A 25,395-nucleotide genomic window follows, 5' to 3' on the forward strand; every position below is an offset into this window, starting at 1 on the left:
TCTCTCTAAAATTATTTGGTGCATTTTTACAGTGTAAAACAGTCCTGAAATTGTATGAAGGTCATTCTTTCCAGCGTAACTGGTTTGTCTTCTGTGAAGAACCTGATGACAGTAAGACAAATGCACTGAACTGCTGCCTGACTCAACAGAGCTGCATTCTGCATTCCTCACTGGCTGTGTTCTCTTCTACTTTTTCTAGTTCTAACCCTAATCAGATGTTCTCTCTCTGATATCCACCCCAAATCATCACAGCCAGCTCTAACATCTCCCACATATATCAGAGCCTTCAAGCATTTACCAACAAGAACTGTTTCTTATTAAGGGAACGTCAAGAATTGAACGCGACATTCTATTAACATTCTTCTCGACTATAAACGGTTCATTTTCCCCTGTTGTATCCAGCCAGGCTGCCCCTTTTATTCCCAGCAACACAAATGGAGTTTTATCAGCCTGAAAGAATCTTTCTTCTAAATGAAGCCCAGCACTGTAACAACTTGAAAGGCATCTTCAGGCAGCGTAGTAAAAATGTTTGATTTGTAATTGCCTGCTGAACTCTTGCACAGTCTGTTGCCATATGGTACCCTCCCCTCAGCTGGCAAACAATCTTTCCTTGTTCCTGACTCCTCGGCCTCCCTGCCCCCGCTTTTCTGGAGGGTATGGATAGGAAATCCGAAGGAGGAGTTTTGCTGCTCTCCGTGCTGGCGGTGACATCATAGGTGGGCTGAACGGCTGGGGCTGGTGCGTTTGTTTAAAAAAAACTGTCCAAATGTGATGTATATGGAATCTGGGTCAGCTGTGGCTGCTTAGTGCACTTCTGCATGGGAGAGTACAACGCCACAGCTTCAAAAAAACAAAAACATTGCTCCCTCCCCTCCCTCTGGAGTAAAACATACTGAAACTTTTTCTTCAGTTGTATTTAAATGATTTAAATAGGTTGGTTATCGCATGGAGAAACCCAACTCCCCAGCGCAGCCTGGATCTAACAGAGAAAGACAAAAGCAGTTTTCAACTCCAACTGCAGCTTAACAATCTACAACATCAGGAAACACAGAAAGAAAAGGCAACTTGGCCTCCGGATCCACCAACTACGACAGAAGCAAACCAGCTGCAACATTCCTTCTTCTTGGTAAGTTTTCATGCTATTCTTTCTTGCGAGTCTAATTCTGAGCTATATGCAAATTGTGCATGTATCTACCATCCACATGCAATTATGAACAAACGAATCTCTCTCAGCCTGAGAGCAGTTTGACAAGTAAAATATAGACCTCATTTTCGTGGCATTTGGTAGAGACTTGGAAAGAATTAAAAAGCACTCTGCCTAAGAGCAGGGACTAACTGATCCCAGTTGCAAGGATGAACGAGTTTCAGTTGCTCTGCTGTAAATCTTCTGTATGTTTTATGTTACTGAAAGTTACTGAAAAATCATTACCACCAGGTTCTTTGTTATGCATACAACTGGATATTGTGAACATACTCATGTGAAATTCAGATCCCACCAGAAAGCAAAAGCCAAAATTGCTATCGACCTCAGGGAGCTGGATTTCGCCCAGTGTTACAGCACAGACTTAGCGTTACTAGAAAATGGATACCTCAATAAAACTACTGTAAGAAATCCCAAGTAAACCAATGCACATCTCTGAGTACAATCGTTGTGTGCCTTCCCAACGACAGCTTTATTTATGCTGCTTCTGAGTAGTGGAATCAGTGCGATTTGTACGACCAGCCAAGAAATCAAAGTCATTCACTGGTTCTGAACAAAATTAAGTTTGCAGCACTGCAATCGTGGAGCTGGAAATCCAAAGAAATGGCTGTAATGGGCACTGGCCTCTTCCTTCTACAGTTTGTGTCAAGAGGGAGAAGAAAGTTAATCGTACTGTAACGTAGCAGCAGTTGGTTTCCAAACAGTTTCATAAAAGTGAAATGAAACTGACAAGGCAACAGTTTGCCTTGGAAAATAGAGGGGTTTGTTACAGTTCTTGGGGGGGTGGGAGGGGGAAAGATGAAGTTACAAAGCAGTGATTAAAACAAGAACGCTGCTTTACAAACAGAAAACAAAAGTACAGGGAGAAATAAACAAAGGAGTTGTTAAAACAGGTTGGTACTTTTACCTTCCTTTATGCTGACTTCAAAATGAGAATATGGCAAATAATTCATAACAATGGAAAAGAATTTAAGTTACGCATTGGCATTAACAAACCCTCCGAACCGCCTGGCACGGCGAGAGGGCGAAGGGGGGAACTCTGAAAGAAGAGAGTTACAGCAGCAAACTTAATTAAAATTTAGTAGCTATGGAATGAAGAGGTCTGAGGCAGCCCTGACAAACAGAAAGATGGAGCCTTTCCAACTTCTCGAGCCTTGCTTTTTTTAAAACTATCCTTTTGTGCTTCCTACACGCTAAAAGGAACAACTTAAGTCACAACAGCAACAACAAAAACCCAGCTGAAGCCTACACTACATGCTTTGGACATCCATTCATTACTCCCCAAGCTTTTGATTTACACTGCTTAGAACAATTCCTAAATCTTTCCCAAATGAGAACAGCTGAGTCAATAATTTTATAGCAGTAAAATGGTTACATGCGAGACTTTAACTCCCGGTCCTTTGCTGTCTTCCAGCTTTGGAGTTCAAGCTTATTTTAAACAAACAATGGGCTATTAACATTACGGTGTTGCCACAAGAATGATTTGAAATGTGATGGAAAAATATGCCATGTAAACTTCTGCCAATAACTACAAGCTATTATCAGGTTTTAATTATTGTCTTACTCGGCTTAATCGGCTCTTCATAACATGTCCTATTAGTCTGGTCCTTGAAATTCACACAGCGATGAATGAAGCAGAACTTCCCAGAGCAAACACTGCTAGATGCCTGACAGCTTCAGACTCCTGGAGGCCCCCAAATAACACAACAGAACGCACCAGTCTCCTGTGGCTGCTTGTTAAGACGCTCCATCAAAACACGATGGGTGCAAACAAACGTAAACGAATCCTCATTAAGTTGCAGTAAAACACACATTTGGTGCTGGTTTTCAGAACACCCAGTATGACAAGGTCCACAAATCTCTCATGTAGAGAATTTATAAGAACCTATCATTTCTTGAAGTGATAGATTTATAGCGAGTACTTCGAAAAACACCTGAATATTTTTATTGCCTTTCCTAAATGGAATCAGACTGCTGTTAATCTCAGAAGTAGAATTCCGCCACTCAATTCATCATCTATCTGACAAACAAAACCCAATAACTTATTATTTCTGGACTCCAGTCAATACAATTGAAAGCAATCCTGTTACTCCACTGAAGATTTACTGGAAAAGCACTTGTTTATACAGGGGAAAGTAATTTACAGATGTACACAGATGCATCAGGAATCCATGTGAATGCTTTTTCCCCACAGTGTTCTCCCCACAGCAGTATAACTTCTAATGCTATGGACCCAGATTTTAGCTAATAAACACTGTGCTTATTTGTGTGGGGCTAGGGGAATATAGGCGGCTTTAATCATTGTAACTGCTCAGAGGATGCTCAAGAGAAAATATATGTGTATGAGAAACATCAATAATAAAGCTTTCAGATTCACATTAATCATTCTCATAGGCACATTATTCTCACCATATCATTTACTTGCTCAAAAACAAACAAAAAACTCAGCTGGCCGTTTCTCTTCCTGTTGCACGTGTTTATAAATGGAGGCTTATATAAAAGGCCCTGGTTAGTATTTATCATCTGACCAAATCCTTTTGATCAGTATTCTGGGTAAAGACAGATACTGACGCCATGCTTTGCATACAAAGGGAAGCCTATATTCACACTTACCTGCAACATTTCCATCACAGTCAGTCATCATAACCTACACTGCCCAGGGAGAGGTGGTTTTCACCAGCTCAGTTCCTAATTTCTGCTGTGGGTCTCCACATTCTACCTCCTGAATGCTGAACATTACACTCATAGCAGCTCAATAAAGAACAAGGTTTGCAGTGCAGATAGTTAAAACAAAGCGCTCTCAAACCATTTCCCATCTCCAATATTTGTCATCTTAAAGTCTTACATATCAGGCTATCGTTCTGGGATATTTTGGATGAGCAGTTTGTATTTTTTAAGCTGCTTGCCCAGAACATCAGGAAATTTCTGAAACAGTGCTCTCGTTTCCTTTTAAGATGATTAAAGTGCCAGGTAAGTATATTACACAGAACCAGCTCTTGTATTATGACAAGTTCAGCATTAAGTTGCTCCAGCACCCCAAACAACATCTTAAAATGCTGCATTTTTTCCACCAAGTTTTCTGTGGAAGTACACGCTACCTACCAGGTAGATTCTCAGAAGAAACTCATCTCTGCATATGAGAATGAGTGAGTTTAATATGAGATGTTTCAATTATTTAGAAGTTCTAGGGCATAATGTTGTGCAGCTGTTTCATTTGGTTATGCTACACAGACCATTTCATTCATTTTATGGTCTGACAGCACAATGGTTTGAAGTTCTTTGTCAACTTCATTAAACACACAAGCATAAATGTTCAAAATGAACATAATGAATAAAAGATATGTGGAAAGCAAGTTACTACAGACTACCTGGTCAAATAGGGGTCTGCACTGCAAAATGTTTTATTTTTTCAAATATTCATTTTCATCTTAATGTGCTTCAGGGGAAAAACATATTGCTCTTCCTCCCCCGGCCACTGATTATTTAAGTGACTGTACAGGGTCTTAAAACAACTGCCAGGGACTAAGCTGTTCTTCACCTTGTTGGGCTATGAAGTAGCTGCTAAATGCTGAGAAAAAAAAAGAAAAGAAATAGTAAAATACCGAAATGTTATTACAGTTTCATTCTTAGTGCACCATGAAGTCACTTTTCCTTCATTTCAACTGAAAATATTGAAAAACAATTTAAGGGACGCTACAGAGGTTTCCAACTTCAGACTATCAATTTAGCTCATCCTTCTCAAGTTCAACACCACATACAGTTTTGTTTCCCCGTGTCATTACCACAACTCATGTGAAAATTTAAATGAATCAACTTCCAACTCTGAGCACCGCTTGAGTGATTATTGAAGCCTGAATTTGACAAAGGAAAATACACAATTAGTCCCAGAGAAAAACTATACTTTCCTCTATATTTTTTTAATAGAACATATTCCCTTCAGCACAGACACACTAACAAAACAGAGTTCTGCTTCTGCAAAATATATATGTATTTACCAGTAGTTCACCATCAAAATAAGAGTGAAATACATAGAAAAAAATATCTAACTATAGCCATTCTCAAGACTGTAAGTATTCTCTCATTTCTTACTCTCCAATGCGTTAAAGGCAAATACTTTCTTCCCCTCCAGAGCAGAACTTGCAATGCAACTGCAGAACATTTGATCAAGGATCCTAGATGTAATTCCTGACTGCACGGAGCACGTTCTAAAGTTTGCATTCACTGCTCACAGTTAAATGAAAAAATTAAAACTTGATACATTTACTCTGACGTTGAAAAGATGAAGCATGCAGCAATAATATTCAAGTCAGTAAGAAAATAGGGAGAAGTGACCTGGTATAAAAGTCATCACCTGTAAAGCTGAAGATAAAGGAAGCAGTATTAGCCTGCTTTTCCTTCAGGGTAACTGCTGCAGGATTGCCAAATGCACTCACATTCGAGTTTGGCAGGAACAGCATGAACATTACTGACTTTCTCTGGGTTTATTTGACTCCTGTCTGTAACCATGCAAAGGCCACTGCACAAGGCCTTGTACAGCTACCCACAGTAGACTGCAAACGAAAGCCAGGACAGCAGCTGAGATGAGAAAGAAGAGCAATCTGCTTGACAAGACAAACTGAACATGAGAAACAAGGTTTTCTCCTGACTTTTGCACTACTTGTTAGCTATCTTAATTATTTAAAAACGAAGTAAACAAAACATGCATTTCTACAAGTACTCTTGTATTTTCATCACAGCATTGTAGTTATTTACGTAAAGTAAAAAGGAACAGATTATTTTCCTAATATGTGAATGACACTCTTCAGTATGGTATTTAAAATGACAAAATACCTGACACTTTAATGTTACTGGGATAAATAAATTATCAAAGATATGGCAGTGCTGAGTCAACAGAAAAGCCAATTTAGCAGGGATACGCAGGTACAGATCACATCACTTTATAGGCTTTCCTTACAAATTTGAAGTTAATTAAATATGGAATTCTCATCAACATTAAAACAACTGTTTGACTCATATCCTACCTAACACCATTGCCCAAAGTGGATGCATAGATGTATTTTTCAAGTCTACTATGTCTATGTGTATGCAAACTTGAAAAACGTGTGGGCATATGAATAGATATGCATGCATATACTATTTAACAGGAGGTATCTATAGATACTAATATATACTAATATAAACCTAAGAAAGTGGCAGAAAGGTTTGTGTAATCCAAATTCAAATCTTTTTAACTAGTTTTGGAAAAATGAAAACCACCACCACCCAACTTCCCTTTCACAGAAATATACTGCAGGCAACCTGGTACGATCTATAAGTTTGTGCTTTACCTACAGTGAGTAGGCAACTATATACTTTGAAACTAACCTAACAGAATCTAACTGCAACCAAAAGACTCCAAACACTTCTCTACAGGCACACAGGCATGACGAAACCCATCAGTTTAGGCAGTTCAAGCAGCACAGGAGCCTTAGTAATGGCTTTAATTAATTATGTTCTATCTGTTCAACAGTCTCTTCTAAGTTCTCACACTTCCTTCAAAATGAAGATACTGAAATGGACCTTGGGTATGCTGTTGTTCCTACTGTTGTCTATTGGGCGCTGTACAGAACCATCGACCCTCAACAAAACATCCCAACGGAGACATCCTCGTTCCACAGATGGTGGAGAGGAAGGGAGGAAATGTGGTTACACCTTCTTGGTCCCAGAACAAAAAATCACAGGGCCAATCTGTGTGAATAACGAACCAGGTACTGGTAACAGAAAAGATGAAGTCACAAGAATGGACATAGAGAACTTGAAGGATGTGCTGTCCAAGCAAAAACGTGAGATTGACATCTTGCAGTTGGTGGTAGACGTGGATGGAAACATTGTGAATGAAGTAAAGTTGCTGAGGAAAGAAAGCCGTAACATGAACTCTCGGGTCACTCAACTCTATATGCAACTCTTGCATGAGATAATCCGAAAGCGCGATAACTCACTTGAACTTTCCCAACTGGAAAATAAAGTCCTCAATGTAACAACAGAAATGTTGAAGATGGCAACAAAATACAAGGAGCTTGAAGTAAAATATGCAGCACTGACTGACCTTGTAAATAATCAGTCTGTGATCATCTCCCTGCTGGAAGAGCAGTGCTTGAGAATCTTCTCACGGCAGGACACCCATGGGTCCCCGCCGCTTGTCCAAGTGGTGCCGCAGCACATTCCCAACAGTCAGCCTTATACTCCCGTTCTCCTGGGAGGCAATGAGATACAGAGAGACCCAGGGTACCCCAGAGACAGGGATGTAAGGCCACCACCTGACCCAGCTACTTCTCCTACGAAGAGTCCCTTCAGAGTTCCACCACTGGCGTTAATTAACGAAGGTGAGTAACGTACCGCTATTTGTCTAATATGACATTCCTCCATTTCAGAAGGAAACTGTCCTGATTCTAAGACTAAAATGAAGAATTAGAGGTACCTTCCATACTAACCCTTCCTCCAGACTGAATTTCCGAATACTGGCTATTTCAAAAAAATGCATGTTCTGCAACTATAGCTTAAAATTGCAATCTGTGAAATAACACCTTTGAGTCACAAAGTGCTGGGGCTTGCACCCCTGATCTGCTTTAAGATGAGCACTGCACAATGGCACAATGACTAAGGGCTTGGATGAAATACTTGAGAGTGGAACAAGTTTGAGAGGGCAAATGAATGGAGGCTGGGTCTAATCAGATGCACTCAACTTGGAAAATTTGGAATGAGTAACTAAGTTCACAACAATCTGGTGTTAGTAGGATGTCAAGTTAGTATCACAAACACTATGAAAACACATGCAGAGGACTTTTATCACATTGTCATGTTACCTTCCTTAGACCATTACGTAAATTCATTTTTCACTACAAACAGAACCACTGACAAGAAAACTAACTACTACTGAGACGTCCTGAATTCAATCCAAACTCAGTTAAACCCTTGTCAGAATTACAGAAAAAAAAAAAAAAAAAGGATTCAGAAAACACAAGTCATGCTTTTTGTGGACATCCATACTAACTCTTGCTTTCAGCTTCTGATAGCTTGCACAGCAGGAATAGTTACTCCTTCTGTTCACCCTTAAATTGCCTTTAGTTACAGCTGGAAATTCAGCTTGGTTCCTAAGTTGAAAACAAACATACATTTGTGACTGTCCCACAACAACACAAACAACTAGCTGCTGACGTAAAGAATAACTACTTTTATTCAGATCTACAGAGCGTTCAGGCACAAGCCCAACTCAAATGCCAGATGTCATGAGAATTTAAGTCACACATCATGACACAAAGGGAACAGCTAATATAAAAGCATTAACGTCTGGTCATACAGCAAAAGTATAATTCTAAAAAATAGCCATTTCGTGTTTCCCAGAAAACCCATGCTTCACAGTTGCGTGTTTTTTTTAAGATGTATCATTTTCTCTCATTCCATGTCTGCTGTACATGTGAAATAAGGCAGATTAAATTACCTACTAGTTTTCATTGACCCATTAATTCCTAGAAGTCCAGAATTTTAATCCATTTTTGCAAAGGAGCACAAAGCATGCTAAGGAAGATTAAATTATTCAACGAAATACTTGCATGCAACAGGTTTATGGAAAGGTCAATGTGCATTTTCAATTGCTAGTGGGGAGCAAAATTCAAAAACACTGGGGGAACAGCAGGCCAACCTTATTTTCAGAACAGTTCTTTAATTTGCATCAACACTGCTCCAGAAATTGAGGAAGAATTTTCTGTGAATTACAGTTGCCACAGTTATCTAAATGCTTGCGGTAACAGCCAACATCCCCAAATTGTCCTGCCTTTGTGTTAAAGCAAAAAAGCAGCTACCAATTGAACAGGTACTTGAAAATTTCACGTGCACAACCCACTCTACTGCTAATACATCCCAGCTAATAATACAACTGAAGTATATACCCTGTTTAATTTTGGGATTTTCCTTTACTGCTGACCACACTCCTCTGTGTGAAGCTTAAACAAGCATCATAAAATACTATCAGATCCATCAAGTTATTTCTAACTTAACAACTAGTTAAAAGCTGTAACTAAGAAGTCAGTTTGCCCCAACAGCTTAGTATACACAGGCTGCTACAGAACACACAGTGGAGTTGGATTAGATGATCTCCAGAGGTCCTTTCTTGTCCATACGTATCACATAATCATAGGAGATTTCTATTCCTTACATAGGCAATACATTTTTAACTAAACTTAAAAGCAACAGAATTTCAAAGGTACAGCTTTTTTTGATTAACCAGAAACCCTGCACCCACATCAACACTATGGTGAACACTGTGGGAATCTTTCACTCTTTCACAATCTCAGCATTTGCATCAAACAAGGAATGGGTCCCTTCTTAGACCAGGACCAGGAATTTAAAATAATTGGATGTAACAAGATTTACTCCTCAAATAGAAAAAATTCAGACTATGTCATGGGATTTGATACATTTCCTAATGCTGAAAGCAGAAGTTTCTCAACTCCACTACAAGACTAATTCACAGTAAGGACACAGACAAATCTGAGCATCAAAAAGCAGATAAATTACATCCTATGATCTTAATACCAGTTGAATTTCAATGGCTTTGGCTAGTATAATTTGTCTGCTGTGAAACCTAATCACTTAAAATCACTGCAGCTCAGTTCGCTCATGCAAAAATGCACCTCCCATTCCTCCTCAAGAGGAAATTATAGGAAATAATACATGGCAGGTCTAATTGAGCTATTTTCAGTGTTAATATTATTAGAAACCTACTTCTGTGTACACTTCTTCTAATGCAATAATTGCTTCACAAGAATACTTGCAGAGTGACCTCTGTGTTCAGTTATACAGAGCCCAATTTTAGGCAGTTCAAGGAAAGGAAATGACATCAAACTTAGCTTAGGAGGTGCATAAAGAAGTTGCAATGTACACTATCTACATGGAAATTAATTGTGAACAAGGGAAAAAGTACTCACATAGCAAAGCTACTGTATTTCTTTCCTAAACTATTACCACAAGCACTAAAAGAATGACAAAACATCATCATGTACTGACTGCACAGTATGCACAGCGCTACAGCTCAGTGCAGACAAGCACTGCTGCAACCAGAAGCTGCAAGTCACCTTCTTCAGATACACAAACTTCCTGCATGCTAATTAATATGAAATGTTTTACAGATTTCATGCTAACTACAGACTTTAGGTAACAGGCAGCGAAAACCTTAAAAAATATATTAAAAAAAAAAAAGGAATGCTTTTCAATTTACTTTTGTCTTGGAAACTTTATCTGCAATGAAGGTCACTTTCACTCAACCTCTGCTTTTAATTAAAGAAACTCAACTCAACAACAACCTTTTATGCTTCTTTGCACATTAGCCTCTTCTGTGACTGATGAGAATTTTCTCTGAACTTCCAAGCAGATTTGAGAAAATGAGCCTTAAAAAAAAATAATGGGAAGCAGTAGGTCATTTATTTCCAGATTTACTGAGTTTGAGCTTTCAAATACCTTTAAGGCATCCTCCACTTACTAGCCATCAGAGCATAACCTGCTCTGCATTACTCAATAGCTGGTCTCTAATCAACTCAACCACAGTAACAATACATGAACAGACATAACTAAAGTATTATCAGAAAGTGAAAGGCAAACAAAGCAAAGATTTCAGAGGTATGTAAGCTGCATTCCTCTTATTGTATGCACTTCTGTAAGTAGTAGTTGTAAAGCCTGTATTCATACGCTCCAAAATAGAGCTTTCAAGCAGCCCTGTCAACAGCACTTTCTAGAACCACGAACCTGAAAACGTGTGTGTGCCCCATCTGCCACCACTTGCCTATTTCCTCCCTCAGAGCAGCACTTCCACGTGTAGCACAAATGGACAGCACATGAAACTCACACAGACTCCTACCTCCATTTATTTAGCAGGCTGCTCCTTGGACAGAGTAAGAACATAAAAGCAAAAGCGATGCAGCGTAAGAATACTCCGTTTCCCTAAATTCCACATCTGTACATTCTGGCACTCAGTAGCTCCCTAACACTGTGTGTTCAAGTGTGGGAGGCTTTGTTTTGGTTTGAGTGTTTTGTGTCTGGTTTTCTTCGGCTTTGCTTTCAACTGACCAGTTTCCACTGAGTACGCTATGCCATTTATCTTTGGTACAAGGGGCAAAAGGAGAAAACAGTTGATATAAATCATAATGTACATCTTCAGCACCAGGAGTCAGAGAATAAATCCTTGGCAGAGACAGTTAAAAATCACATGCTGATAGCTGAAGTGTGTTATCTGTTTAGCAAAGTGATTATTTTATTCAAAATAGAATACGATATTTATTTTTATGTTTCATAGGTATTCATACAAAGCAACTTCTTATGCTGTTTTTCCACAGTAATTTTACCTTAATTGAATTACTGATTTTCCATTATCTCCAAGTTTTTCCACTGCAAAACCAAACATGTTTGAACCATGTGCAGTGCACAGCCAACCTCGAACGCTTACAGCATTTCTCTCCAAAAAGGTCCGTTCAAAGACTGCCAACACGCCAAAGACGCTGGGTATTCCAACAGTGGGATTTATATGATCAAAGCCGAAAACAGCAACGAACCAATGCAGCTATGGTGTGAGAACAGCTTAGACCCCGGAGGATGGGCAGTTATTCAGAAGAGAACAGATGGATCTGTCAACTTTTTCAGGAACTGGGACAGTTACAAGGTAATTTCTGGAATGCTGAAAAACAGCACCTTCATTTCGGTGTGACACTGACTACATTATCTACTGCAGTCAAAAAGGTGTTACCATTCCCAATGCAAATCTTCATCCCAAATGTTTCCACTGAGGAGATGAAAACAGTCACTTAAGCTATGAAGGAAATCAACTGCACAGAAGCAGGAGGGGCTCTCCTCAGAGATGGATATTTTTCAGTAGGAATGCCCTATTTCACTGAATGCATTACTTAACTTTGTATTGACTCACAGTTTGAAACAGTCTGTTTGTAATGCACAACACAACATCTGCAAAGAGATGTTACTCTAGACAGCGACTGGGAAGTCATTAATTACAAAGACCTAACTGAGCACATGCTTTCCATTAACACACAAACTACAATAAGTACTGAAAAAGTTTGTCTCCTCTATGAATACACAGTTTTAGCCAATGAAATTATTCATTAAAGCATACCAATAGATTTGTAGAATCAGTGCCTCAACTTAATAATGTTCTTAGTGATGAATTAGAATAAATTGTTCTTACACCTTTAGAATTGCATTCGAAATCTCTGCAAGATGTAGGGCTTGTGAAGGGAAGTATGTTCTTAGTGATATTACTACTGTGATATTATGCATATTACGATATATTACGATATCAGGCAATATACCTGGGCCAAAAAAACAGACTGCTTTGGAATAATTACACCCTCAGCAGAAAATGTGAAAATCTGTTTGTATGTTTTTTTAAATAATCATGTTCTAACTTCATAGATGCAGGACAGCCCTCTCCTCTGACAGTGTGCTCATCTCAAATGGACCTCCGGTTGTGGTTTTCCTTATATTGAAGAGAAAACAGACATTTAACTCAACTGCACCAAAATTATCATCTATGCAAAGAAATGATAAAATTACTATGAGGATTTTCACTTTTTTTTTTTTTTTTTTGCACTACATTTGTAGAATTTAATCATTACTCTTTAGCAGTTATTCAAAATCTTTACTTCTGAGAATGGTGGGTGGGCTTTCCCCACAGCCCTCAAGATATCATAAGGCAGTTATAGCATCTTACAAAGTAGCCATAAACATCTTTAATATAATACTTTGGAAGTGTATTAAGAGTCTATAATTGGTGTTTGACAGAAGGCCAATCTTGATCAAGTGATTTTTCATTTTAGTAGGCTCCAATGTGTTAAGAGAGAAGCTGAAATCAAGCAATACACCATTCAAATTAAATAGAGATGTTCAATTGCAATGGCTGATAATTGCATTCTTAGTATTCTTATTACCAAACCTCAAGTACTTAAAGGCACACACTACTGCATGCAGCTGACTTAAGCAAGCTGCAGGCTGCGCTGCTGATAGCATGGATGTCCCCCATTCTATTTTTGTGTGCCTGCACAGCTACATTAATGCAACTGACAACACTGCCACCTTTAATGACTCTGGTACTATGTCATCCCGCTAGCAGTTCATAAATAGCTAGCAGTGAATAAATGGCCAAAGGCAGCAAATAAAGCATCTAAATGCATGTGTTGAGTAGTCATCCTGAAGCTTAGGTGTTCAGAACCCCAGTTCCATTGGTTTATAAAACTCCTGCTGCTAAAAGCCTGACAAACAAGAAAAACTGGAATGAACATCTCCTTCTTATCTTTTGTACAGAAAGGATTTGGAAACATTGATGGAGAGTACTGGCTGGGACTAGAAAATATTTACATGCTTACCAATCAGGATAATTACAGACTACTGATTGAATTAGAGGACTGGAGCAACAAGAAAGTCTATGCAGAATACAGCAGTTTCCGTCTGGAGCCCGAAAATGAATTCTACAGGCTACGCTTAGGAACATACCAAGGAAACGCAGGCGATTCCATGATATGGCACAACGGAAAGCAATTTACAACACTGGACAGAGACAGAGATATGTATTCAGGTAAGGCAACTACCCTGTACTTGAAAAACAAACACAGTAGATTCCAGTAGCCCTTAAAGAAAAAATACAAGAGAAACGATGCAAGTTCTGATAGAATAACTCTACTCAAAGACGCTTGAAATAGATCAAGAAAAATTGCACTGACTTCATAACTTAGCTCAATGACAACCTCGCCACTTGCATGTGATTCTTTGCAGGCAGGACACCTTCCCAGGTGAGCTCCCAGAATAGCAAAGCCACATAAATACAAACTCCATGAACAGAAGCTTCTGAACAGCACCAAAGGAACTACAGCTGTGTACAGGCTCTCAGTTACATGACCAAACTTGGGAATTGACAGATCATTTAATTCTCCTTAAAGAAGGCTTTGTTACTTCTTTCTGACTCTCATCCTCCAGCCTTTCTCTAAAGCCTTACTGTTAAGAGAAGAAGCAGGGACTGTAATAATAGAATTGCACTTAAGAATTACCCTCTGCTTTTTCCTCAGCTGTCAATAACCAGAAAGCTACACAAACTCTGCAAACTCATAGAAGCCTCACAGAGTAAATGCACAAATTGCAAGCAATTTGTGGAACTGTGGACCCGAGTGCTGCTTGGGACTGCATTAATACACATTACTTCCACAGAAGTATTTCTAAACAGTACATAACCCAAGTTCTTTGAACGTTAGCTCACTGAGAAGCACTGCTAGTATTCTGCAAAGAGCTGATTTCCTTAGTTTTCAGCTGTAACATTAAGCACTGTGTTAATCACTTCCCTCTAGGCAATAGGACTTACAACAGAATACATAATTTAAGTAAGCGACTGATAGGACGTCTAAAATCCCCTCTATGAATAAGCCAGAATGTGAAAGTGTTTGCTGATCTCTTGCATTTCTCCTCTATTAGCACTGACTTCACCTACTTCTTTCTGTTCCATAGGAAACTGTGCTCATTTCCACAAAGGGGGCTGGTGGTACAACGCGTGCGCACACTCCAATCTGAACGGGGTGTGGTACAGAGGAGGCCACTACAGGAGCAAGTACCAGGATGGAATATTTTGGGCTGAGTACCGGGGAGGTTCCTACTCCTTGAAAGCAGTTCAAATGATGATCAGACCTATAGACTGAGGAGGAAAAGTCCGCAGTGCTCAAGCCAGCAAGCATAAACTTACTGGTGCTTGAGTTACAGAAAAATAAAATGTTACTTTCAAATCATTATTTTGCACAATCTGTCCCTGCAAAATGCAGGTCTTCTATTTTCCTTTCTTCCCAGTTGCCCCTTGCCTTTTTTTTTTTTTTTTTTTTTTAATTAAAGGAACCTTTTCTACTGTAACAGTGTTTTGTAGACACACATTCAACACCAGCAGATGTTCACATTTGTGATGCGTATTTATCTTTGTTCAAGCCCAACATACTTCATGTAAACAATCTTTAAGGCTGGTAAAGAGGTGTCCAGATAAATGACAAGATATAAGCTTATCACTTAAAAAGCTTACGCGTCTTCAGACCAACTCGACCCTTAGATGTAAATAAGTGAAATGACATTGTCTTGCTTTAATGTGAAACTTAACCAATTATTTAACAATTTATTTAAAAATGTTGGTATTACTTGCAATGAACATCTGACTTCACATTGCTGTTTAAGACTTACTCCCAGAAGCTACCTAAAAAACTGAAGACATTCCAGCTTTCCAACAGAGGGAGATTTTGCTACAAATAGTTACCCCAAAATTAAGTGGTGAATTAAACATACATCTCTTAATGGTGTAGGAATTCCCTAAGATCTGAATGTCAGACCTTCTGTTCAACGCTTAGACAGAGAGAGAAAGACCAGTTCTATGAAGTGGATGATAAAAACTCATGACAATCAAATCATTCACCCTGCTTAAAACTGTCTTTTGATACTTTGAACTTAGATGGCAAAATGGAAAAGTCCCCATAATAAAATCAGGTCTTGACATGTGGAGATTCTCCCCCACTTCCATTAGGAGTGATGAGATCTGAACAGATACTCACATGTGTTGGTTTAGAGAGGAATGAAGTCTCACAACAGTAACAAAAGTTTTCTACCTGTCAGCCTATATCATACCAACATAGCTTCCTGCTGACAGATCAGGAATCAGCTCAGAGTATTTTCTGTGCCACCCAAAACTTGTGGACTGCTCTTACGACATAAATATTTCCCCTCCCCTACGTGTATACTACTCTAGTATTAGCTATATTAAATTTTTTTTGCCTTCTGGTTATCTGACTTCCCTTGGGATTAATACGTAATTTAAGAAGCTGATTAGAAAATACTTCCCCAACCTTTAACAAATGCCATACAACATACTGCACCAAAATGATATACTTCCAAAATATGACATAACAAAATGCCCATTTAAGCTATCAGAGTCTGAGATGAAACATTTCCTCTTAGCATGAAGTTATCAAATAGCTGTACCCAGCTATGCAGCTTCTGTAATTTCATCTATATCACACAAAGCTGAATACGCTGGTCTGAAATGCAACCAAAATGTCTCTTTGGCACTTCATATGTTTTAAAAGAACTTTGCCCCATTTAGCCTAAGAAACACTAATAGCTAAGAGAAGAATTTAATATTGTTGTACCTAAATTAATCAACACCAACAGCTCTACAAAACATCATTTGTAATTGAGGGGAGAGAAAAGAGCATTTTGGTTTCAAAACACATTCTCTATATATTTTAATCGGTTGTACAGGGCTTCGAGGGCTGTAGTTCACCTTTTTGGTCAGGGATTGAAGCCAATGAGTTTCAACAATATTTAGCTGAGGATGGGGGAGGGAGAAAAAAAAATGAATCAGTTCCAGCATATTTCATTCCTAATTTGCAAGAATATTAACAGAAGCTATTTAAGATTACAGTTCTGAACTTGGACTTCATGTAAGAAGCATTTGTTTGTTTCAGACGTCGTACAGACCTCACTGACTACAGTTCTACAAAATGCTTCTTAAATCACAGATGCTTAAAATTCAAGCCACCTATAGTCTACTTTTTCTCTTTCCTGTGGTAGCTAATTAGAAAGGCAGTTCAGATAAGTTAAAAAACTGAAAATGACCTGGGAAATGGTCTTTAATGAACACTTCTGTCAGGTTTAGTTACTTCAACTTACAAATTTCATCTGCTTGGAAGAGATCTTGTTTTACCACAAGAATCTATTGCCTGCTACAAAAACAGCATTTGTTTATTCTGCACAGTCAGTGAAAGGTGTGTTCTGCAGAAATCCCGTGGTGAAATCAGTTTGCAGTCAGCCTTTAAATTTAATCTTATTAGGCACCTAAAACAGCCTCCCTTAATTTAAAACTACAGAATGAAGTCAACTTAACATTACTGCAAATATACCTCACAGCTTCTGATTGCACAAACGCCGTAAGGGGAAAGAACTCATGTTAAATTGCCAGTTTATGATTACGAGGAGGGAAAATGTAACTCCTCTTTATCAAGTTGGTTTACATCACACAACAAACTTCTACTTTCAAATGCTTACAATACTATCAGTAATTCTGGGGCTGGATGTTCTCAGCAGTGTAAATGATTACATTTTCATGCTTTGTCTCTCACTTTTCTGCAGCAGTTTCCCAAAGAGGTTGCCAGCATCCCTCAAGCTTATTGCACTAGACATTGAGAAGCACTGTCCCATGAGGACAGAGCTTTCACCATCCCACCACCGCCAGATCAAATATCACCAAACAGACCTTGAAAAGGTTTCAACTGTATTAAAACCTGAAACAGTTTGCAAAAACGTTTCCATAGTTTATTTGCAATCAACATCACTGAAGTAGCCGAATGGTCAGCAGATGAACACTTCAATTATCTGCTTTCCCATTTCTGGATACAGTTCCTGAAAGACAGCTATAAAGAAGCATTTCACAGGGTAGTATTGCTTAGTTAAATAAAAACCTTACTTCTCAAGACTTGGCTCACTTGTTTCATTGCACAGCCTCAGATCTGTCAGAATTCTGTAAGACTCCTGAGAAAGTTCATTGGTTCCAAGGCAAAACATAACATCGTATATACACAGTTGCCATTTGTTTGGACTACTTTAGTGGGCCAGGTGATTCAGCAGTGGTAACATATCCCAGACCAGACAATGAGGACTTAATACTGCACCCATTTATTGTCCCATTTAGGTTAGGAGCCCACAGACCATGTGCTGCTTTTACTTGCCATTCTAGAACTCTGCAATCAAGACATTTCTTGTTGCTGCAAAGAACTGAAAAGCTTTCGTGGTAAGCATGGAAGAATGTCTTTGTCTTGTCCACAGTGAGCTGCGGTAAGCAGTAAGAATGTTTTCTCTCCTTCTGTGGCTCAGAAACCATCTCCATTGCAAAGGCTATACAATAAAGCAGTTAAGCTTTAAACCATAATACTAAGACAGTTAAAAACAAAAAACAACAACAACAAAAAAAAAACAAAAACATCCACGTTCACATTTGATTGCACGGACAAATCTAGAACTCTCTAGGGTAAAACACTAGACCCAGAAATTGCATCTGACATACTTATATGTGCTCACTTTCACCCTGGCCTTCCAAGCAGCGCCCTTCACCACCAAGGCAAGCATTCCTCTGGAAAGGATTTCCAAAGGTTACTATAGGAGATCTGATTCTCTGAACTATTCTGAAGAGCAGTTTAGGGGATAACAGAAACCTCAGCACCTCTGTGAACAATGAAGGGAGCCCCATCCCTACTTTTCTGCAGAAGGATGGGACCTCATGATTCATCAGAACTGCAAACAGTGGGATTTAGGTAGGCTTCTGCACACATTTTGAACAAGGAGCAGCAATATTCCTGCATATGATTCTGACACAGAGGTAACAGCAGAAAACCACCCTTCCAGGAATTACAACTTGCTTCCTGTTTTAAGCTTCCCAGCTGCAAGCAAGTTTGACTCTTCTGCCCCATATCACCATCAGGTCAGCATAAACTCCTTGGGAAAGAAATGTTAGAAATAATACTCCTGCAAATCTACTCAGGTGTTTCTGGAGGTGAAAAGCTCTGATCAAATGAGAAAAATAGGACTCCACAGTCAACCTTCCAAGATGGATGCAGATTCATCACGACTGTAGCTGCAAAGCAATTCTTTGTTTGTTTGGCCACACATTTAAACCCTACAACATTAATTTTAGAGGAGTGCATCAGCGGGCATTTGCTGCTCCTTATGAGAATTACAGGCTCAGGGGGCACTCCATGTCATTAGTGAGAATTCCTACCACAGGAAACCAGGTCACAAAACACTCTACAGACTACAGCTGGTCACAGCAAAGCACTAAACCCTCCTTTTTCCTAAAAAATATTTACTTCAATAGATTATTAAGTCAAGCCAAAAACTTACTCTGAACCAAAAAGTCACACAGAATTTCACAAGTATGAAGAGGAAACCATCTATAACAGAAGAAAACCTAAAAAATCCCCTAAAAATTGGGAAAACAATGATCTAAATATAGACTAGCAGATAGTAAGACAGTATTTTTAAAGATTCCTGACAAACAGACCAGAGTGTAAATAATTCTCTGCACAGAAGTATGTTTTAGAAAACCATAATGGCACAGGACAGAGTATCACGAGATTTGGAAAAAGTCTAAAAGCAGGTTGGCTTGAGACTTTGTAATTGGCAAGGAAACAATTTGAGCCTGGCTTCATATCTAATAAATCATAGCACATAGGGTAAAAAGCTTCTAGAAAGCTAGAAATTCCATTTCAGAACCGTGCACAGCTCGTATATAAGCATCTGCATGAATGGGTAAAGTACAAAATGCTATTTTTTAATTACATTACACTCTGTTTGGCTTTTTTGGTCCCTTTTAATTCAGGCCCAGTTTTAATAGCTCTGTTAACAATCAGGATAGCGTGTGATATGCACCATGCTGTCAGTTCTCACACACACACTGCAGACAAAACAGGCTCACGCTGAGTATTTCAAAGTTCCATTACAGACACGAACAATTACCAATATTCTGGGAGGGACATAAAATGGACATGAAAAATGAGGACAGAATGACAAATTCTATAGGACTGCTCTTTAAAATTTCTACTAGTTCTGCAGAGTAAAGTATTTCTTCCTATTCAAGTCCAAAGCACAAATTTAATGCAACTATTATTCACTTTAGAAGTATTCTAGATGCCAACAAAAATGATGGTAACGTGGCTCACATCAAGCAACGAAGCAGATGATGCAGTATCATGAATATATTGATCATGGCATAAAGAAGACTGTCAAATTTTATTTTTTAAAAGATAATATTAAAAAGTAGTATCAATCATCAGGAACAAAGAGATTACATTTTAATGAACCACAGCCATCCCAGGAGGTCACCTTAAATTTAGGTGCAAGAGCATCTGAAATCAAAGATATTTTTTTTTTCTGGAGAAGGAAAAAAAATGAGTAAACATTTCCTGTCAGACTGAGTGACAGTAGATCAGCTTGGCAACCAAAACAATTCACACTAAACATTTATCTGGCTTTTACAGGTACAAAGGAATATCATTTACTCAATTTTATCCCATAAATGAGTCAGTAGTAAATATCCAGTTACGCTTGTCATCTTAATATAACTGAATGCAACAACAGCTGCAGATTTTAGCATATTCCAAACCTTAAAACCTGCATTTACCTATCAGAGGCTGGTGATTTAAAGCTTCTCATAAATTAAAGCCCAGCATTACTGTAACATTCAAATATTTTGCTCTTCAAGAGCTCTAGCATGCATAATAGTTTAAGCACTTCTCCAGAAGTCGGTGTACCTATACAACATATGGGAAAATCATTTACTAGAAAACTGATCCTGTATGTAAAACTTGAAGTGTTTGTGAGGTTTAATAGCAACTTTCTTCCTGAAGCTGGTGAACTTATTTCTTGTCATATACAGAATACACAGAACCAGCTGGTGGTTCTATACTCTTTATTGAAGTACTGAAGTAGTTTCATGTACGTTTAAGTGTCACAGTTCAGTTTGTGTAATCACTGCAGAAATATTTTTCGTTAGCATATCCCACTTGAAATACTTCAGCTTACCTAAATAGGGAATACATGGAGTCATCTTCAAGCTGCTGATATAATCTCTAAGCCTTTTGTAATTATCTTCTTTACTCATAACATACTCCAACTTCTCAAAAGTGGCTTTATCCTTCCGACTCAGTAACTACAAAACAAAGGCAGAATCAGTTGAGATGAAGTCTGATTGTTACGATTGCTCAGAGTCTTACCCTTCAATGCATGCATTTAATTCTTCTGTTTCCCCTCCTCCCCCTTTTTTGGTTTCTTGTTTTTAAGTATGACTGCTTAAAATTACAGCATTTACTCTCTATGTATAAATACTTTATGGATAAATATAGAAAAGTAGCTATTTCAGTGGATAAATTTAAGCCTCTTAAAGAAATAGTCAAATATAAACTTTGGTGCCCTGGTGATCTTTCTGAAATAATACATTTTTTCCAATGACTAATCTAGCTAAAACACATCATTTCACATGCTTGTCCACTTCTGTAGTATTTCAAAGTAGCAGTTTATTCACTGTATTGATCTTTAAAGTTAAGGTTTGCTTGTCAGAAGTACCAAGTTCTATATTAATCCAGTTTCACAAAAACCCAAATTCCAAAACATGTTCTTCTTCTTGAATTGAAAACTGTTTTTAACAAATTAGTCTTTCAAAGAGCAAAATAATATCATTAAAACCTGACAAATACCCTTAACCAAGCTACAAATAAAAAAATGAATGCAGCTATAGACACCCACATACTTGATGTGCTGGAAGAGTGTGAGGATTTGATCCATTTTTCTCTATAGAAAGCATGTAGAAGACTTGAATACAGGCTGTGTTTATTGTTCCACCAGCTAGCAACTCTACTGGATCTTATCATTACAGTGACCTCCACTTAAAATACAAAACAAAGTCACGAGCCTCCTCCAATGTCTATTCTCCCCCATCCCAACGCCCTCCTTTGACAGTATTAACAGAACACTGAGCTCTGTCTGCAAGACTGAGAAACTAAACAATGTATTTTTGAAACATCTAACTGCTCTACTGTTGCAAAGCCACATTAAAGGCTTCATTTCAGCCTGGAGCCTAGATCTAAAGGAAGGTGTAAGATGTTTACATTAAACATTTGGGCAGAAGGGTTGGTGTCCTAGTCTCCCACTTATTCCCCCTCACAAGACCCTCAGTAGTACAAAAATTACAAGGTGCAGAACACTTAGTTCCTTCATTCCCTTTTCTTTTTCAAATAAAGATCTACTCATGTGACACAACGAAATTGAAATAACCCTTCAAGTTCTAATTTTATTATTGAAATAACTGCTTTTTTTTTTTTACCTATGTCGCCTACATCTTAATCTTCATTAGCAAATTCAACATGGTCTTTCAGAAGAAAATCACTTTTAAAGAGGAACTGGTTTTCCAAGACACGTTGGTCTTTTACATTGCAGCAATTAATTTACATTGTCAGCTTCGCTTCCAATATTCTAATGAGCAGTAACTCATGTCTGCAATTTCAATGAGCATGTGCCAATTGCAGGACAAAAAGAAAAACAGGCAACAAAAGCAACAGTAATGAGTCACGACTTCTTCCCAGCCACTGGGACATCACATTTATCTCTTTAACTTTATCTCCTCAAAGATGGCTTCATTTTAATCAGCCTAGATTAGCTTGCTTTCAATAATATTAAAAAATATATATTTTGTCTCCATAGCATCTTTGGAATTCTTTCTGTCTTTTGTGGACTGGAAGGTATGGCAAGTGTAAATTTAAACTTAAATTTAATTAATTGGATTTTCCACAAAACAAACATACAGAGCTGCACAATCTCAAAGTTTGATATATCATTTCAGGCTCTTTGAACAATCTCTAACAATAAGTAAAGCCTATAAGAGATTCCCTTGTGCTTATGGAGCAATTCACACCACGTCTCCAGTTCGTGCATTACTGAAGTGCACAGAACCCAACAACAAAAAAAGTGTAGAAGATTGGAAAGAAATCAGGAATCTAAATGGTTTAATCATGGTAACAGCTAACAAATTTATACTAATACAGATACAGTATGTATTAATTTTGAGTCATGCACACAAATCCATTTCTCATCACTGCTAAGTAAAGCTGTTGGAGCACCACAATGACGAAACCAGAAAAGCAGAAGTTAGCCTCAAGAACATTCTGAAGTGCTAACTTCATTAAGGTTTTCTTGGAGAGAGATAAAACAACATATCTTACTTAACTGCACATTTGCAAAACGTGCATAGAATCCTAGATGAGTATCTTGGCAGGAGTGCTTTAGATTAATTTTTGGTAATCATCAGCTGAGCATCACTATAATTGAGATTTTCCTACCTTGGGTGGAGAAGGAAGCAGAATGACAAAAACACATTTTGTAATACAGAATATGTAAGGCATGTCTGCAGAGAAAGTTTGGTTTGTTTCCCTGTCTGTACAGATCTGTCTGTACAGATCCCCTGCAGAGGAGCATTTCAGCCATCTGATCACTTTTATCACACTTGAAAATGCATCTGTTTGTACAGCTGGCTAACTACACAGTGTATAGCTGGATCAAACAAGGTTTGCTCAACTCAGAGGTATCAATGAGCAAAAGATGCTCCTAGTGTCCTACTGATGAAGATGCAACCACGTGAGAATAATATTAATTCTAGTCAGAAAATAGGCCAAAAAAACATTTCCAAAGAATGCCCCTTACAGAGCTGTACAAAAGACCACCTAGAAAATACAATGGCTAGAGCAGCTGCAATAACTATGAAAACCATACTGAAAACTGATGAAGATTGCTGGATTCAGTTATCAGTAAGAGAAACTACAAACCTTTCTATGGAAACAAAATCATGAATTTCTGGACATCTGTTCTCCATAGCAAAAAAATCCCATCAGTATAAACCCCTAAATGATTAAAATATGACCCACTTTGGCATTCTTAATTTTCCAGCAACTAAATACAAAATAGCTTCTGGCAAATTAAAAGCCCTTGCATTTAGCAGAATCTGCAGGGAACTATTTTTCAAAGGCATTTCTATGCCAGAATGGAAAAAAAAAAAATTCAACAGGAAACCATAGACTTCAGAGTAGAAATATTATGTACATAGTACAAGAAGATTAGAAGTATCTGTAATAATTATTGCAAGCTTGAAAATAAGCTAGAGAATGCTGTATTTTTCTAAGAATGCATTAAAATCCCTCCAATGTCTCACTGCTCACTTACCGCCCACGTTTTAGTCAGTCTGAAGATAGGAGCACTCTGTAGGCCTGATACAACTGCCATAAGAGCGTGCAGATTGTTCAGCTCATACAGTTTCTGAGAACAAAAATATACAATAAACAACCAACATTCCAATTATCGTCCACAGTTAATAGAGAATAAGCTGCAATCGAAACTGAAGATAGCTCACATGTTCTAAAATGAACATTTAATTATAGTGAATTGCTGACCACTCAAATAACTTTCACAGCACTTTCTAATTTTCCAGTACTGCTTCTATGCAGTCTTGGATTAGAAGATACTGGTTGTTGCATGGTCCAGATATAGCCCCGCCAAAAATATATGTTCCAAAATGTATACTATACATCAGAAACGCCAGAAATTTTCAAACCCAACACATTCCTATTCATAGCATTCAAGAAAATTTTCAAACTTAAGATGCCAAAAAGGATAGCCCACGTGAATGATGTAATCATGGCAGCATTCAATACTGTAAATGCGTTTTGCACCACAGATTTATGGAGCTGGTGAGGCTGCAGCAGAACACCTAAAGAATTTGATACAGGATGAAGTCAAACAGGGTAAACGTACCTGGAGTACTGCTCTGACTGGAAGGCAATTTGGGGAGTATGAAAACTAAAACTAATTTATAATACAAGAATACGAGCAACCTTTATAAACATGGTGGACTAAGTCTTTTTCCTCCTTCAAACTCAGCTTACCTAATTTTTCTTGAGTGGGAGGTCACTTATGAGATGAGTCTTTGTTAGAAAAGACTGGCTTAACCAGATTCTGAGTATGAGAGACCACATTTTTTAGGGAGGCTGAAAGTGATCCTATGGGGATGGTTTTCCAGCTCATAGTTGGGGAACTCAGCAAATGATTCTCTCTCTGCTTAACACTGGGCCAGAGAACCGACAGCCTCAAGGAACCAAGTCCTCAGAGGTATTACTCAGGAATCCCACATTTAATGCATATTGTCAGGTCACTCTAGTAGCAGTTTGAGTCTGGGTGCCCAGAACTTCATGGTTCTAACAAGTCAACTGACTACTAGGGTCTTTCTACACCTACTGAATAACCACTTATCTCATCTAATCCACATTTTGATGGATTCTTCAGCATTTTGTATAAAGGGCAACCAGTGTTTTGTTGGGTGAGGTAGGGGAACAGCAGCTGGTCACCAATGCTGTTCCCCAGGGCTCACATCTGGGGCCTTGTTTTGTTTATCAGTGATGTGGACGAGGGAATCACATGCAGTTTCTGTTAAGCTTACAGTAGTATAGGCTTGACAGGCTTGAGGAGGAATGGCTGTAAAGTTTCCTGCTAGGAAAAGTTCTGGAGGTGCTGGTCAACAGCCAGCTAAACACAAGTCAGAAGCTAGAAGC

At 38.4% G+C, this 25,395-nt stretch overlaps 2 protein-coding genes across 42 annotated transcripts in view; one reads left to right on the plus strand and one right to left on the minus strand.

Moving 5' to 3' along the window:
• RALGPS2 (Ral GEF with PH domain and SH3 binding motif 2) overlaps positions 1 to 25,395 on the minus strand; it is a 149,617-nt gene that overhangs the window by 33,195 nt on the left and 91,027 nt on the right. For all 41 annotated transcript variants that reach the window (XM_046944389.1, XM_046944400.1, XM_046944387.1 and 38 more), the window contains 2 exons: positions 24,014 to 24,106; positions 20,828 to 20,954 (listed from right to left, as the gene is read on the minus strand). In XM_046944389.1, the coding sequence (XP_046800345.1) occupies positions 20,828 to 20,954; positions 24,014 to 24,106 (220 nt within the window). The remainder of the gene's footprint in view (positions 1 to 20,827; positions 20,955 to 24,013; positions 24,107 to 25,395) is intronic.
• Positions 778 to 15,006, plus strand: ANGPTL1 (angiopoietin like 1). Its single transcript, NM_001277665.2, has 5 exons — positions 778 to 1,126; positions 6,711 to 7,563; positions 11,695 to 11,888; positions 13,541 to 13,811; positions 14,732 to 15,006. The coding sequence occupies exons 2-5, from the start codon at positions 6,741 to 6,743 to the stop codon at positions 14,917 to 14,919; spliced, it is 1,476 nt and encodes a 491-aa protein (NP_001264594.1). The 5' UTR covers positions 778 to 1,126; positions 6,711 to 6,740; the 3' UTR covers positions 14,920 to 15,006.

The sequence above is a fragment of the Gallus gallus genome, chromosome 8 (assembly GCF_016699485.2).
Source record: "Gallus gallus isolate bGalGal1 chromosome 8, bGalGal1.mat.broiler.GRCg7b, whole genome shotgun sequence".
NCBI classification, from domain to species: Eukaryota; Metazoa; Chordata; class Aves; order Galliformes; family Phasianidae; genus Gallus; species Gallus gallus.